At 37.6% G+C, this 15,912-nt stretch overlaps 1 protein-coding gene across 1 annotated transcript in view; it reads right to left on the minus strand.

Annotated features, from left to right (window-relative positions):
• ITGA2 (integrin, alpha 2 (CD49B, alpha 2 subunit of VLA-2 receptor)) overlaps positions 1 to 15,912 on the minus strand; it is a 66,647-nt gene that overhangs the window by 30,429 nt on the left and 20,306 nt on the right. Inside the window, exons 6-14 of the mRNA XM_012721775.1 lie at positions 13,857 to 13,971; positions 13,565 to 13,692; positions 11,123 to 11,271; positions 7,654 to 7,804; positions 7,196 to 7,361; positions 5,147 to 5,223; positions 3,269 to 3,407; positions 2,271 to 2,416; positions 129 to 272 (exon numbers count right to left, since the gene is read on the minus strand). Coding sequence (XP_012577229.1) covers positions 129 to 272; positions 2,271 to 2,416; positions 3,269 to 3,407; positions 5,147 to 5,223; positions 7,196 to 7,361; positions 7,654 to 7,804; positions 11,123 to 11,271; positions 13,565 to 13,692; positions 13,857 to 13,971 — 1,215 coding nt within the window. The remainder of the gene's footprint in view (positions 1 to 128; positions 273 to 2,270; positions 2,417 to 3,268; positions 3,408 to 5,146; positions 5,224 to 7,195; positions 7,362 to 7,653; positions 7,805 to 11,122; positions 11,272 to 13,564; positions 13,693 to 13,856; positions 13,972 to 15,912) is intronic.

A 15,912-nucleotide genomic window follows, 5' to 3' on the forward strand; every position in this document is an offset into this window, starting at 1 on the left:
ACCCACCACACCTCTGCCCAATACCCCAGTTCTGTAAGCATAAATAAATAAATCTTTAAGAAAAAAAATATTTCATTTACCAATCTCAAGCAAATTAAATTCAATTTAACTTTTTGTTTGTTTTTTACCTTTGTGATAACAAATATGTAGACTCTTCCTTCCTCTTTCTTTAGGTCATTCATGTACATTGGTGCACCTACCAAGAGCACATCCGTAATGGCGTCTTTATCCACATCAACTGAACACAGCACACTCCCAAAATAGGACCCAATCTGGTGTAACAAAGCACATTAACCTTAGGATTCCTGGGATTCACATATCCCTAATATTATGCTGACATTTTATGTGCTTATTCAATAAAGAAAAACTGAGTGTTTATTACCAACAAGGTGCTGGGCACACAAACATGGATAATAGGCTTGTCTCTTCTCTCGTAGGGTGTATCATCATAGAAGGTTGGGTTTTTACACCTAAGTGTACACAAAAATCACCAGGAGAGTATCTTTAAATACAGACTCCTAAGACCCATTTCCAGAGTCTGATGGAACTTCTAGAGTGTGATCCAGGAAACAATATTTTAAATAAGCAGCCCAGGTATCTCCAATGCTGATCTAAGGGAAATACTCAGGCCTATGAGCTGCTTTATAGAAAAAAGAAAGAGGAGAAGAAGGAAGTAAAGCAAGTAATGGAGCTTCCATGGTACATATATTTTAAATTATATAACTAGAGGCAAGTACACATGCTATGTAATAAGAGTACAGGACAGTCAGGGAGACTGAGGCAGGTCAAGTATTATTTCCATTGCATCTAAAAAGAGCACAAGGGGGCTTTCCCTGGTGGCGCAATGGGGTAGGACACAGCACTGCAAGCACTGATTGCTGCTGCTTCAGTGAGAGTTCAAGCTCTGGCTCTGGAGTGACCCACATGGCGCAGCAGACTTCTCCTGTCTCACCCTCTGCTTCCCTCAGCAGTGTATTTCATCAAACTGCCTGTTCTGCTCCCCACTCTGTCCCTGGTGAATCCTCTCATTGCCCTGTATCTCTGGGATGAAACCCAGTTCCGTATGCATAAATAAGTAAATCTTAAAGAAAAAAAAAAAGTCACAACCATCGTGAACTGATAATTTATCTATTAAGGGCATATTTTTAAAAAAAAAAAGTACAAGGGGTTTGCAGTTGGAGAGGAGTGGGAAGCATGTCTGCTGGCATGATCTGCAACAGGGGAGTAGTGCTGAATGGACTGGAGGGGCGGACAAATTGGACAGAACATGGAACAAGACAGGCGGGAATTTGAATGTTCATCCTACTGCAACCCACTACCAATGTGTGCTTGGAAATGAATAGGAAATGATTCCTTGCATACACTTCCATTGTTTTCTCTCAAAATAAAAATACCCTTCTTCAAGAGGACAGAAATGTATGTAAACACAGATGGTTTGTGGTCAAGGAAGTAAAAGACTCTGGTCATCTTATTTCTTGAAAATCCATAGAGACAGTGGGATCAGACTTACTTCCAGAGAAGAGAAATTTGTGGGGAGTAGGTTTCTCTGACTCAATGAAGAAAAATGTTTGTGGATGGCCATGGATGCTAAGTTTAAATATATGCCAGGCCCATAGGTCAGAACTGCCTAGTCAGGAAATAGGACTCTAGCACCTGACTTCTAGAATCTGTCAGCTTTGCTCTAGTGACCAGGACCAGCAGTCATCACAGCAGGTCTGACTACCAACTACCTTATAGTAGTAGAAGATGGGAGCGAACAGAGCTGACATATTTTTAGAATCATCAAAGCCACAGCTCACCTTGACAGGCCCAGATGCAGCAGCTCAGCCTATAAGGCTACACTAGTCCCTTCTTATATATTTTTTTTAGATACTTAACTCCTGGTGGGAGTTTGCCTACAAAGCAGTGGTTTGGTGTCCACCCTCACTGCTAGGAAATGCACACGTTCCTACTCCAGGGAGTCAAAATGGAGAGGATGTACCCAAACAACACAGGTTTTGGGGTCACATGGAATCAGGTTTTAGTGATAGTTCAACCCCATGAAACTTAAGTGACCTTAAGAAGGTGGTTCTACTCTCAAAAACCTGTCAAAAGGGATGGTTGGGCTCAGCATAGTGAAGATGTAAGACATATTCAAGTAAATGTAGCTTAAAGAACCAGCTCCAAAACATGCACTCAATCTATGGTAGTTTCCTTTTCTACCAACCCCTAGTCCCCACCACTCCAACTGTCCTTAAGATTCACTTCACCTTCTAAACAATGGAATTTACCTGTTCACCTCTGTGAGACTGAATAATTGTGACATTGCCATTCTTATTGACACTGTAATGCACTATCTGGCCAGTGTAATTTGCTCGAGGTGCACCAGCAACAAAGTGGACTCCGTTTTTAGTAGAAATTGCAGCCACAGAGTAACCTAGGAGAAAAGAAGTCACAGAGTGGGTACTATCGAATATCCTGGCAGATGTGTGCAAAGCGAGTACAGGTGATCAGAAGTCCTTTATTTGTCAGGTATGATATGCATTTCCTGCTGCTCCTAGGCTGATCACAGAGGGCATATCTTCAAAAATGAGCTGCTTCTGCCCATTGGCATCACTGCCCTGCATAGGTAAACTATCACCTATAAAAATGAATCTAGATTCTAGCTGTTCTTATCAACTGCCCACAAACCAATTACCCAACAAATATCTCTAGAGTCGATGACTGAATGCATTTGCAAGGCAATGCTGTCCAGTGTGGGAACACAGGGCTTGGAGTCAGAAAGTTCAAATTCTGGAACGGACACTAAGGTGTTTAGGCATTAACTTCACTGGTGCTGAAAGCTAAAATGGGGATAATAATAATTTTTCATGAAAGGGTTGTTGGAAAGATGAAACTGTTCATGTAGATAGAATAGCCAATTCTATAACAGTCTCATGTAGGTGCTCAAACTCAAGAGGCTGCTTACCATAGGGAAAAATAGAACTGTGAGGTAACATAGGACTATAGGCTCACCAGCTTGGCAGTTAGGGACTATTTCTAAATAATCTTGGAGAAATACCATCGTGTCCACTTGCAGAGCCAGAACAGTTTAGCAAATACAATGCATCTTCATATTAAGCAGTTATGACCGAGGCTTGACTAACAGAGGCAATGTATACACACATAATAAGTATAATAATTTAATAACAGTTCTCTGGACTTGCTGAACTGACCTTGAGATTCAACCAGAGACTGGCTGGTTTAAACAGAAGGAACTGAAGTTGCTGACTGAAATGTTATGCCTTACCTAAATATGAGCTGTGATTTCTATCTTGCAGAATTTGGTCAAAGGCTTGTTTAGGAAAGATCAATTGTCCATGAGTTGTCTTCTGGACAACAGTCCCACTCCAGGTATATGCTCCAACTGCACCCAGCATTAGAATGTTCTAAGACAATTGAAAACAGAAGATCATTAAAACGAATCACTTCTAAGGCATATTGTAGTGTAGGCAAAACATTGAAATAACTGGTCCAGATTTAAGAAAAACAAATGTGATAAAGTGGCATGTTTATACATGACAGTAAATTATCAGAAATTTTTTAATATAGTTGGATAAGAAAACCAGCTTTACCTATGGTGAGTTACTCTTGACTTTAATTAGTTTGACTACAGGCTTACAGTCTTAGCTGTTAGGAACTATTTCTAAATAATCTAGGAGAAACACTAATCATTTCCATTTATGGAGCCAGGAGAGCTTAGCAAATATAATGTATTACATAGACAAGTATATAATATACTATACTGCAGGGCAACACAGGGCTATCTTCAAATTTCCATTAAAAGCTACAAAATCACAAATGCTGAATAGTTGTGAGTCCTTGGAAAGAAGTCAGAAGTGACCATCTAGTTCCAGAGATTCGCAAGAAAAGGTCAAAGTAGAATATGAGGCATGCTTGAAAAACAGGAAGTGGGATGTCCAGGAAGAGAGGGGAACTGCCACTATCAGACACGTCTTGGGAGGGTCTCGTGATCTACTCTATATTCAACTTTCTTCTACCTCCTTCTCTAATGTTCCTTTAACATTTATAGGCTACCTTTTTGCTCTGAAGATAGCACAGCTATAAAAGACACCTGTAGCTGACATTCACTCTCTGGGAAGGTACTCAGCACTAGTCAGCAGGTTATTGGGAATGGACTCAAACACAAACTGCATTTTCAAGCTATAACTCATCACTGAAGAGATCAGTCAGGGTAGGATTTAACATTTTAATCTTAGATCTTAGAGAACACTAAAGATACCATTTGGGTCACTGAAAACCACAAATCATTGGGGAAAAAAAAAAAAGGAGATAGAGAAGTGAAATGTCCTATGGTGAAGCTAAGAGATGATGTGAATGATTAGCAAAATGATAATATGGGATTCCAAACATGAGATGCTCAAAGAGGCTTCAGGGAGCATATTAGGACTTCAGAAAATTATGTACAAATTTCTGTTTGTTCATTTACTCCCCCCCCCCCAGAGGGAAGTACCTATAACTTTTATGAGCATTGCTAGTGACCGGTGTTTCAGAAAAAGTTGGCATCTTTTGTTCTAGAGAAACGATAAGCTGATCCTGGTTCTTTACTGATCAAGCTCTCTGAGTTAATAATGTTCCCTAAATCTTTCCCAGAGTCACTTATCTCTTCACCCCTTTTGCTAGTCCATTTCTATTCTTAGTAGACTAAGAATCAGCAGATGGATATTTCTGAGAAAGAAAAACAGACTTCTCTGAGCTAAGACTATTCATATCATATTTCCCCCAAAATCCTTTTTCAGCTATTTTCTTTCTCTGCTCTTAGAAAAGAGAGACTATGGCAACTCAGCAATAGCAAAAGTTGGTGTTTTTAACAAACTTTCCAGTCTGACTTAAAGGAAATTCCTGCAGTGATAACCTGGAGTGAATATAGTGCTTGTCCTCAAGAACTTTGTGTATTATTATTAGTTTCCCATAGAAAACCCCTGTGAAACAGGGAGGTGGTGTTCATGTTTTAAATGAAAATCAGTAGCCCAATGAAACTAAATTAATGTGTATAAGAACCAGAACTTTCAATAACTTGCTAGCTGTTTTCCCCACTTTATAAGGCTGCAGTCCCCAGCAGTGTGAAGCCAGTTTCAGTGAGGCTGGAATTATCTGAAATACACACATTTTGAGGAGAGTAATCTGCACTGAATCCCACTTGTGACATTTCCATCTGGAAGTTGTCTCCCCCTTGAACAGTGCCTGGGAGAGAGCAGTTAAAAAAAAATGTGTTAGTCATCAATTTTTAAATCAAATTTTCAAACATGCACTTACATACACACTGCTCTGATGTTCACTAAAAATACAGAGCTGGCAAATTATAGGAAGGAGAAATCACTAAAGAAGTGTCCTAACAGATATAAAAATCCACAATACTTCCCAAATAGTGCTTGAAGTTGGCTTGAGTCTAAATTAAGCACTCATTTATTTATTGGTATGTCACAAGACTTCTGATACCAGAGAACACTACATACCTGGGAATTAACTACAAGTAACTGAATGCTTAGCATTTAAATGTTAGTTTTAATGCATACACACATACCACAGATGCAGCTTGCAATTGATTAGCTTGGGAAGAGCCAATTAAGTGAGCTGTCACGAAACTTTGCTCAACAGATACTTGGGTCAAACTTCAGAAACTAGGACTTATGCTCAAGTTGGAATATTACCCATTGGGAAGTTTGTCCTAGTTCTACATATGGGCCTCTGACATGAGTCCCATAAGACTCAGTGAGTATTCATTTTCCATTCAGTGTGGTCTGTTCCACTTATCTTCATAAAAAGGAAGTTAAAGTCCTAGACTGCCATTTTAAGATAGAGAACAGACTAAATTGCAAGGCACAATTACTTCATTAAAAGAAATGATCATTGCACAGGATAAGCAGGGGGCCATAGCCCCCTCTCCCCACCAAGTACCTAATAGCACAAAATACACAAAATTATAACGAATTATCTTTTGGATTATATCATGGTTATTCATATCCATGTCAACACAATAAAATTATTACCATAGGTAGCCAGATCATTTGTATTATATCAGGGAACATTAGATTTTGATGATTTAAACAATTCAGAAGAACCAAAGGATGTCTAAGAAGCAATAAAACATTGATTGGATAGAACTTTCTAGCGGATAATTAGGAGGTAAATATTTGAGTATAATAATTTTCCGAGTTCTCTTGGACATAGCTTCTGAAGCAGTGCATGATACATCAGAGGAGTTAAAAAAATATTTTTCATTATCAAGAATTCTTTGAGATAACTATCAGGAACCAGGATTTGGTGGATGTTTCACCAGTAAATGCTCCAGTCCTCAGGTGATGTTTTTAAATCAATTAAACCTGCTAGAGTCACATATGTAAATTATTATAGCTCTGGAAATGGTGTATTTCTAAAACTTCTACAATGCATTTTTCTAATCTTAATAGAACCTGTGTTTGTTGCAAAAAATGCAAAAATTTCATAAATTAAAAAAACTGTAAAAAGGCAAAAGCATTTATTTACAATTATTGTAGATGTTACTAAATCAGCCCCTAGAAAGTCTACAATTTGCAATCAAGGTAATAATGCTTTTGCTTCCCATAAGCTCTCTAAAATTAAATATTGTTTATCTTTGTTACATTTTAGGCAAAAAGTAATATTGACTTAATTGATATTTTAAAATAATTGCGAAATTGAGATCACTTTCTTATGTCCACTGGCTATTTGTATTTTATGAAATAAATGCTCATGTTGTCTACTTTCCTTAAAAATTAACAGTTCTTGGCCCTCCCTGGTGTTGCAAAGGGTTAGGATGCAGCACCGCAAGCTAGCACAGCTGCTTCAGTTGTTCAATCCCCTGCCTGGGAGGTGACCCACATGGCGTGGCAGACCTCTCCTGACCCACCCACTGCTCCCTTCAGCAGTGTACTTCATCGATTTGCCTGTTCTGCTCCCCACGCTCTCTGGTGAAGCCTCTCATTGCCCTTGCACCTCTGGCTTACCCCCCAGTTCTGTATGCACAAATAAAGAAATCTTTTTAAAAAATGAAGCATAGCAGTTGGCATGCTATCTAATATTTTTAAAAAAATTAACAATTCTCTTTAGACAAGATAGATAATTTAATCTTAAAAGAGTAAGTATGTGGCAACAAAGTCAAGAATTTTGAAAAAAATTTCAAAGGAGTTTTTTTTACCTTCAATGCTGAAAATTTGTTCTCCTAATGTTCCAGCCTTTTCAAGTAGAGCTGCTTCATCAGACACATTGAAAAAGTACCTCTCTGTTGGAATACTGGCAATTGCTTTGATTTCTTTTATTAAATTTTTAGTGTCAAGGGCATTTCTGTTTAAGTACCCAAGAACCTTGAAAATTGAGGAAAAAGGGAGAAAAGGTGATTGCTCCATATCCATTTTTACTACTAGTGCTTTCTAGTTTGTTCGAACATTTAAACACAATGTATTCTCTGGAGGAGTTGGCCAAGCAGCATCACCACAACCTCTTGACAGAACTGAAAGTTCACAAGATGTGGAGACACAGAAAACATTTTCTTTCATACAAAGCAATTAGCCACCAGTGGGAATGTGCAGTCTTGGAAAATAATGTTAAAAAGAACAATTTATCTATCAGCTGGAAGAAAAATGAAAAGTCACTTACTGCTATGCCAAACCTCAATATGTTGTCATCATTACATTGGTCAATCACGGTTCTCAACCATGAACCATCATGCGATTCTCCATCAGTTACCACCACCATTATCTTGGTGGCACCTCGCCGTCCACCAGCATCTGGTGCATACGCGAAATCTCTGTGGCAGAGAGAAATTGAGTCTCACTATCAAAAGATGAAGTAAACACACAAATCTCTAGTTAGAAATGTAAAGATGACATTAGCTTCTTTGAGAAAACCTGTTGTGACTTAGAATTTCTCCCCATGTCAGTTTTGGTGACATATTTAAGTACATTCTACCTGTGGCTTGTAGAGAAACATACAAAAATTTAAATCTTGCTTAGCATTATATATAATTTCCATGTATTCCATATTATAGCAGGAATCCTTAGAATTATCATCTGAAAAGAAAATTAAATTAATAATGAGTACTATTACTTACACTGAATATTACTACTACTTCTCCAACAAGTCAGCAGGGTAAAGATATTCCTGTCATAATTTTACTCACTGCCCATACATTTACTTTTTAATACTTATTTTTTTTTCAAAGTGATAGATATATGTTGTAAAATAAATTCATATGCTGGGTAAATAATTTAAAAACTGACACCAACTCATTGTTCCAAAAGGAACCACTGTTGCCAGTTAATGTTTTCTTCTAGAAAATGTTTCATCTAGATATATATGCACAGTATCCTAAAATATTTATACATGTATATTCTACAAAGTTGCTTTTCATTTTCATGTAGATCTTTCAGCATCAGCATGGAATACTGAATTGCAACCAAAGGCACTTGATAAAATAAGATGAATGGAAAACCAGTAATATGTACTGCAAGAGTGTTAGAATTCTACCTGATGTTGTAAGAAATAGATGAGGAAAATTCCCACTTTAAGAGATAAAGCATGCCAGGCCCTCAGGTCTCCTTCTAGGTGAGAATCACTATACCATCTTCCCTGCTGAAAAATGGCCCCCTAGAGTTTCTGATCCCTGGTGGGTCATTTTCATTTTAACTCACTATGGCCTAAATCTAGTTTATTGGAGCAAGAGGGTATTTAGTCTAATGGCAGGTGATCTACTTCCTAGTCAGCAGTCTGAATCTGGTTGATCCAAAGGAACATTTTAATAGGAACAGTAAAGTTTAACAAAACCAAATCCTGTCTTCTCTGGTAGGGAATTTACTTTTGAGATATATAAGGAAAGTCATCAGTTAATAGAAGTAGTAACTACAAAATATACCCAAAAAAGGGAGAAACAACTGGAATCAGAAATTCAGAAATAGAAGTGACAGGACGAGGCGGTTGACCACTGTGTGGTCTGCTAGGAGCAAAAAAGAATAAAGAAATTTAATCTAAATAACTAGGGGAATCAGCAGTAGCATGGATCAAAATGGCAAAGTCATTAGGAGGAGTAGGGAAAAGAAAAAATACAAGTATCATACAAAAAAATATGAAAGAAACAATATAAAACAATGTATTGAACTTGACATGTGAATCAACCACACCAAATATTCAGCATGAGCTGAATTTGGAAAGAATCATGGCTGACAACACAGCAGCTGGGTAACCCCCACAAAGCTGATGTCAATGCCATGAGCACGGAGAGAAAGGACCATAAAGAGAGAGAAAGGACTATAAAAAAAGAGTTCTGGTTACTGAAAAAGAAAATAGGAAAAGGAGCCTGTGAAGAGGCAAAGTTGTTGACAAAAACTTGGCAGGGATCCTAGAAGGGTGTAGTGTTGTGGCAACAGGGATGGAAATAGCAATGTGGCTCATAATCATCAAATGTTCAGTGAAGCTTAAGAGGATGAGGCTTGAGGTAGGACCACTGGGTCATTGGCTGACTAAAAACTATGCTTATGAGGGTGGAGATATACCTTTTAAGGAAGTGAGGGAGGGCGTGCAGATAATTCCTTCAAGGAATTATGACAATGAAGGGGAGGAGTACAGAAAACAAAAAGGACAGGAGGTAGATTTAAGGGAAGGTGAATTTATTGTTGTAATTATTTTTTTAAGAATAGAAGAGAGTGTGTAGCACTTACGTTAAGCATCTCCTGATAGTTAAAAGGTGCAGATAGGAGTGAATTGTATAAAAAATTGCATAAGCCATTAAAAAATAAAATAAAAGTATGCAGATAAAGCACAGCAGTGCTGAGAAAATTGAGAAATTGAACTAACAATTATGAGGCTTTGGCAGGTCAATTTCTAGTTCATTCACACACAGTGCAATATCAAATTGCTCAGTTCAATTCAGACTCCATTCACAAAAATTTCAGTGTTCAGTCCTTTACTTGCATGAATTTCTCCATCACTTCAAGTTGTCTGTGGCCTTGATAAATAGTAACAAATAATTGTAGAGATCTCACTTCTACTTACACCAATGATGGTGCACAAATAGCCACCCCAAGGTTCTGAGAACTGGACTCAAGTAGACCTTCTCTGGCATGCACAGTACTCTGGGCTAAGACAACACGGAAATCCCTTGAGGTGGAGGGAATGCTTGCCCAAGTCCTTTATGCTCCCTAATTAGAGAAGAGATCATCATGTTCTAAACATATGCCCTTTCCCTAATTGGAAAAGCAATTCTCTTTCTATGTCCTGGAAGAATGTAGTTTGGGAGGGGCTCATCCAATTTAGGTTTATCAGTAATTGTTTCCTTTCTGTGAAGCTCATCTTCACTCTCAGTGTAAGGATAGGGTAACTCCATCTTACCTGTCTTGTAAAATCCCCAACCCCGGCCATCTCCTTGACATCCTAAGTCCCAAAATACAGACTAAATATTACTGTTCTACTCTACTATTTCTTAGAAGTTTTCCCTACACATATTATTACATTTTGGACTTTTCTTCTATTAATCTGTCTGATAACATATTCATTCATCCAGTCGTTGAAGTACCAAGATGGGATGGGGAAATTCTCTCTTGTGCCATTGGTCTTTTTACATTTGTTTCATATAAAAATCTTTAAAAATTATGTATATTTCACAAAAGTCTTAGAAAGCTAAGATATAAAACTTAGATTCTTCACTGCCTTCTTAAAGTGCTCAAGTTACACAGTGTTCTAACTTTTCTTATTTTATTAATGGTAGAAGTTATTTTTCTTTTTAAGATTTATTTATTTATGCACACAAGAACTGGGGTGTAGGCCAGAGGAGCAGGGGTTGAGAGGATTCATCAGAGACATAGTAGGGAGCAGAACAGGTGGATCTACTGAAACACACCGGTGAGGGGAGCAGTGGGTAGGTCAGTAGAGGTCTGCCATGTGGCTCACCTCCTTGCCGGGGGATCAAACTTGCGCTGCAGTGATTTCAGACATCTTCATAGCACCTTAACCTGCTGTACCACCAGGGCAAGCCCCCCAGCTATTTTATTTTATTTTTTCTCTTTTTCCTTTTTCATACTATTAAAAAAATTGCATTTTATCAAAATTTTGGTCCTTTTGCAACGTAGCTTACCTTGCATATTGAATTGCTTTAAATGTATTTGTGAGGTCACCACCATGTTGATATGTCTGTTTTGTTGCTTTAATCATTTCAGCTTTGGTTTTGAAAGTGTTCAGGTTAAACACAACTCTTGCATTATTAGCATATTGAATTAATCCCACCTGCAAAAGAACAAAAGTTTATTAAAGTATTGTTACTGTTATAAATCATTTCTATTTAGTTATTATAATAAAAATAAAAAGGGCAATAAATGAGCTGATAGCTTAGGGAATCAATTTCAATTCTGCTATTGTGAATTATTTTTGATCTAATGGAATGTCTTCTTTGTGAGAGGACATCGGAGTGCAGCAGTGGTACCTGTGGCTCTGCAAGATGATAGGCAGCATGCATGATTTGGTATACAAAGATCCTATAATACTTTAATATCAATATCAGTATGTGTGTATATATATATATATATATACACAGTCCTATAATACTTTAATATCTATATTAGAATGAAGTTCATAATGGGAATATTAAGATGCCACAAGATGGATAAAATATATTATCAGTTAAGGATAATTATATAATAAACTAGTAGAGTTGAATATAAGAAAAAAATAACATGTAAATTGATGTGGTCGATTTGGATGTATTTATTATCCTGGAGTTGCTTTAATCACAGACTTTGGCATCTCTGGAGGTAAACAGATATAAGTACATGATGTTCTGACCTCCAGAGAAAATGACATTAGAGAGCCGTATTTAGCAGAATTGAGATATGGGGCAATTTCTGAGCAAGATGTTCAGGAACATTCTCTAATCTTTTAGATAAAGAAAGTGACACATTTCCGTTAAAATCATCTTTGCTACCTAGGAGTTGGTGCTTCCAGAACAAGAAGAGGCAGTAACACATGAATGATAAGAGTCTTTGAAATAGAAATTCAGATGTCATGAAGTGGAAGAACAAGGCCTGGATTCCTAAATTCACTTAGCTACATTTGCTAGAAAGGTAGTTAACTAGGTACAGGAAAGATGATGAAAAATATGAATCATTTGACCTCTCATTTGGACTGGAATACTTGCGAGATAGAAAAGGATATTTCTTAGTTACTTAACTGAGTATTTCAAAATCTATTCTGATAAGAAGAGAGGAATCACTCCCATGACACAGATTGAAACTCCTGGATGAGAACGGGGCAGGCTGATTAGAAGATTTTAAAGAAATATGATTGATTAGGATTTATAGAAAGGTTAAATTTAGAATACAGGAAGAGAATGAGTAAAACCTCATCTACTAATGAATAACATGGATTAAGGTAGGAAGATAAGAAAAGGAAGGTCATCGATTCTATATGAGAGATTATTAGGAACGATAAGTCACATGGGGCCAAAAGCAGATAAATATGAGAACTTCTCCTATAAGGGACAGTAACACACTGATGCTATCTAGAAACTAATCTATTAGAAACAGGGTCTTATTAGAAATTTCTAGTAAAAACTCACAGTGAAACATGCAAAATTTCAGTGGGTGTTAAAGCACTTTTGCTATTGAGAAGCAATGTCAATGGGGAAAATGTGTAATAATATTTTATGTTCCTATACAGGAAATCAAAAAAGTAAATTTTACTATGTATCATCATAAACCATTTAGGAGAAAATGTTCCAAAAATTTTTGCTACATGATGAACCCTGGAACATCAGATGCAAGATATGCACAAGGAAATTCATGAACTAATCCCTTTTGATACTAGTTTTATGTAATGCTACAGAATGACTCATGCAATGACAGACCAATGAGGAAGAGACAAAAAAGTTAGATTTCAAAAATAAATACTACTCAGTTTTAGGGATGCATAAAGCTACTGCTTCTGAGTTTTGTTTGCCTTCTTTAAGGAGATAGAAAAGCAAATTTAACACTCCTTAAAACAGAGAGTCACAAAAATTATTGAAAGGACGTGTCATATGTAAAAAAAGGAAGACTAGACCAGAATATGAAAAGACTTTAAAATAATGGAAGAATTATGTTCTCTGAAAACTAATTAATTAAAATCCCAGAACTCAAGGATAATTGTTTTTATCAGCTCAGAGTAAACAAAAGTTCATTATTAGTACAAGTGGATACAAAGAAAATATACATATTGAATTCTCAAATGTATTGATATATTCACAAGTTAAAAGAAGAAATAAATAGGCAGCAAAAGAGGATTAAAATTAATATTACTATTAATTATATTAATTAATAAAATTAATATTCCATGTCTGATATAGACGTCAGAAAAAGAAATCTACTTTCAGAGGTCAGCGTTGGACAGTCTAGATCGCATAACATCATGTAGTTCGAGTTTCTCTTAACTTTCAAAGTTACCATCAAATGCCCTTAAAATAACAACTGACAAATGCAAAAATTAGTACCTTAAGCCTAACAATATTTTCTAATAAAGAAAGCCATGGGTTTCATTGATGTCCTACCTGTGTTTTGGTGGGGCCTATATCGAGGCTGGTTACAAATTTTTCCAAAAAATTCTTTACTGCATCCCAGGGATAAATACTGTTTGATTCATCACACACAACCACAACATCTATGAGGGAAGGGCAGGCTACGAAGGGGGGAAAAAGGAAGAGACAGATGTCCACAGGTAAGTCAAACTTCACACTCATGTAAAAATGAGACATCAAATAAAGGAGTAGCACATGTGGACAAATTTCCCCCCATCCTTTCATATAAGATGTTGCTCAGACCCTCTGCATATTAATAACTTACTCTGAACTGCAGGTGAGAAGCTGGCCAGGAGCTGGAAGTCCGGACTCACGTCCGAACAAACACCAGTTGTGTAGTACTGACTTCCACACTGCTGGGCCCACAGGGGACCACAAGTCTTCAAAGAAATGAGAACAGTCACAAAACACATGGAGAATGTCAACCTCTGCCTCGGTAGCTGTGAAACTAAGACATTACCTCTATCCATTTCAAGGTACAGGAAACTTCCACTCCTTGAAAGTTTACATTTCACTGCTTTACTTTTATGAAAGTATCTACATTCGTATCTAATGTAGTACAGAAGGAAATGTGATGAGGCTTTTCACTTCTATGACAAAGAAGACAGTGTCCAGCATGTGTTGTAAAATAGCCCTAGAGGCAGCACCTGCCCTATACAGCAGGAGTGTCACTGTGAAGTTCCTTCCAGAAGTGTTTGTGCTGGTGTGTGTGGATCATGCTATTTTTACTCTTTATATATATTAGCATGACTTTAGATCTTACGTGTAATTTGGTATGAGTAAGAAGGTTTTTTTTTTTCTGGGTCTGAAAATGCTCAATAACTTTTCCATATGAATGAATGGCAACAGATTCTTCTATTTACCCCATTTTGGCTTACAAAATGTTTCATAAGGATTACTACTTTCAGAAACCGAGGAAACCAGTGCTAGAAATGGTCACTTCTTGAAATGAACAAATCAGAGATGACTTTGAGTGAAAGGGTCCTGGAGTCAACAAGTTGGGGGCGTGGCAGTGTCTTGAAGATTCACTAAAGCTGTCAATGTCAGCTGTCAGTCTCAGGGAGGAGACCATCAGTTCTGCTACTGAGCTAGAGAAAAGGGGTGTTTTCCACAAAGACAACACCTGGGAGGAAAATGAATGCAAAGTTCATTCTTTGTCTCTTAGTTACTTGGGTCCCTGGTGCTTCATCTACAAAATGAAAATAAGCATACCTTTCTCTCTCCCTCTCTCTTTCTCTGTGTGTGTGTGTATTTTAATAATATAGTAGTTTTTTTTTACATAACTTTGTGCCTTTTCCATCTCAGTTGTAATCCCCGTGGGCTTTCCATCACCAAATCACCCGTGTGCCATCACCATAGTCCAGTGCACTTCCCTCCCACCACCGTTTTTGATCCCATTCCCCCTCCATCAAATGTCTCTGGTATATGGTTGTTCATGATTATTATTTTCTCACCTGGTCCTTCATACTCCTGTTATGAGTGAAACCATCCGGCATTTTTCCTTTTCTTTCTGGCTTATTTCACTAAGCATGATCTTTTCCAACTCCACCCATGTTGCTGCAATAGGCATTTTTTTGCTGGGGGGGCATACCTCTGCATTTCTTTTTTTTAAAGATTTATTTGTACATACAGAACTGGGGTACAGGCCAGAGGCTCAGGGGCGGTGAGAGGCTTCATCAGAGACAGAGTGGGGAGCAGAACAGGCAGATCAACGAAGTAAACTGCCGGTACCTCTGCATTTTTAAGGGTTGTTGTGAATACTGAATGAATCTATAGGTATTAGACATGTAGGACTATGCTGGCAACTGGTATATTACTAGCCGGCATCTTCAGTGTTATTATCCTTAAACATAGGTCAGTTCCTGTCTTTTCCTCTTACAGTATTCAGCAGAAAACAGAAGCCCACAAGTCCCTAAGGACATAAACAAGAAACTTAGGAGAGCACTTGAGCAGGTATTGACATCATGGCTACGGCCCCTGTATTATAGAGAGGGGCCCACTGAGGCTCACTGACTGGTATGAAATAGGCACCATGGTCTCCTACATTTTCAGGGAGAGTCAGAGAGGACAAATTTTCTGTGAAAATTCATGATTATAAAAACACGCTCTATGTGCTAAACAAACACAAATGAAGTTTATGAGCTGTCAGTTCTTAACTTGGCTATAAAGTATTTCCTTGAGGACTTCAGAATCCCTGATTTCCACTCCTAAGGCCTTCCATCATCCAAGTTGGCACTTGTCACCTTGTCCGCCTCATAGACATGCCAACTCTTAATATTTCCATTAGCCCAAACCTAAATCCCTCCCTTTCAGCAACTCTC

The sequence above is a fragment of the Condylura cristata genome, unplaced genomic scaffold (genome assembly GCF_000260355.1).
Source record: "Condylura cristata isolate star-nosed mole 26May11 unplaced genomic scaffold, ConCri1.0 scaffold00007, whole genome shotgun sequence".
Lineage (NCBI taxonomy): Eukaryota > Metazoa > Chordata > Mammalia > Eulipotyphla > Talpidae > Condylura > Condylura cristata.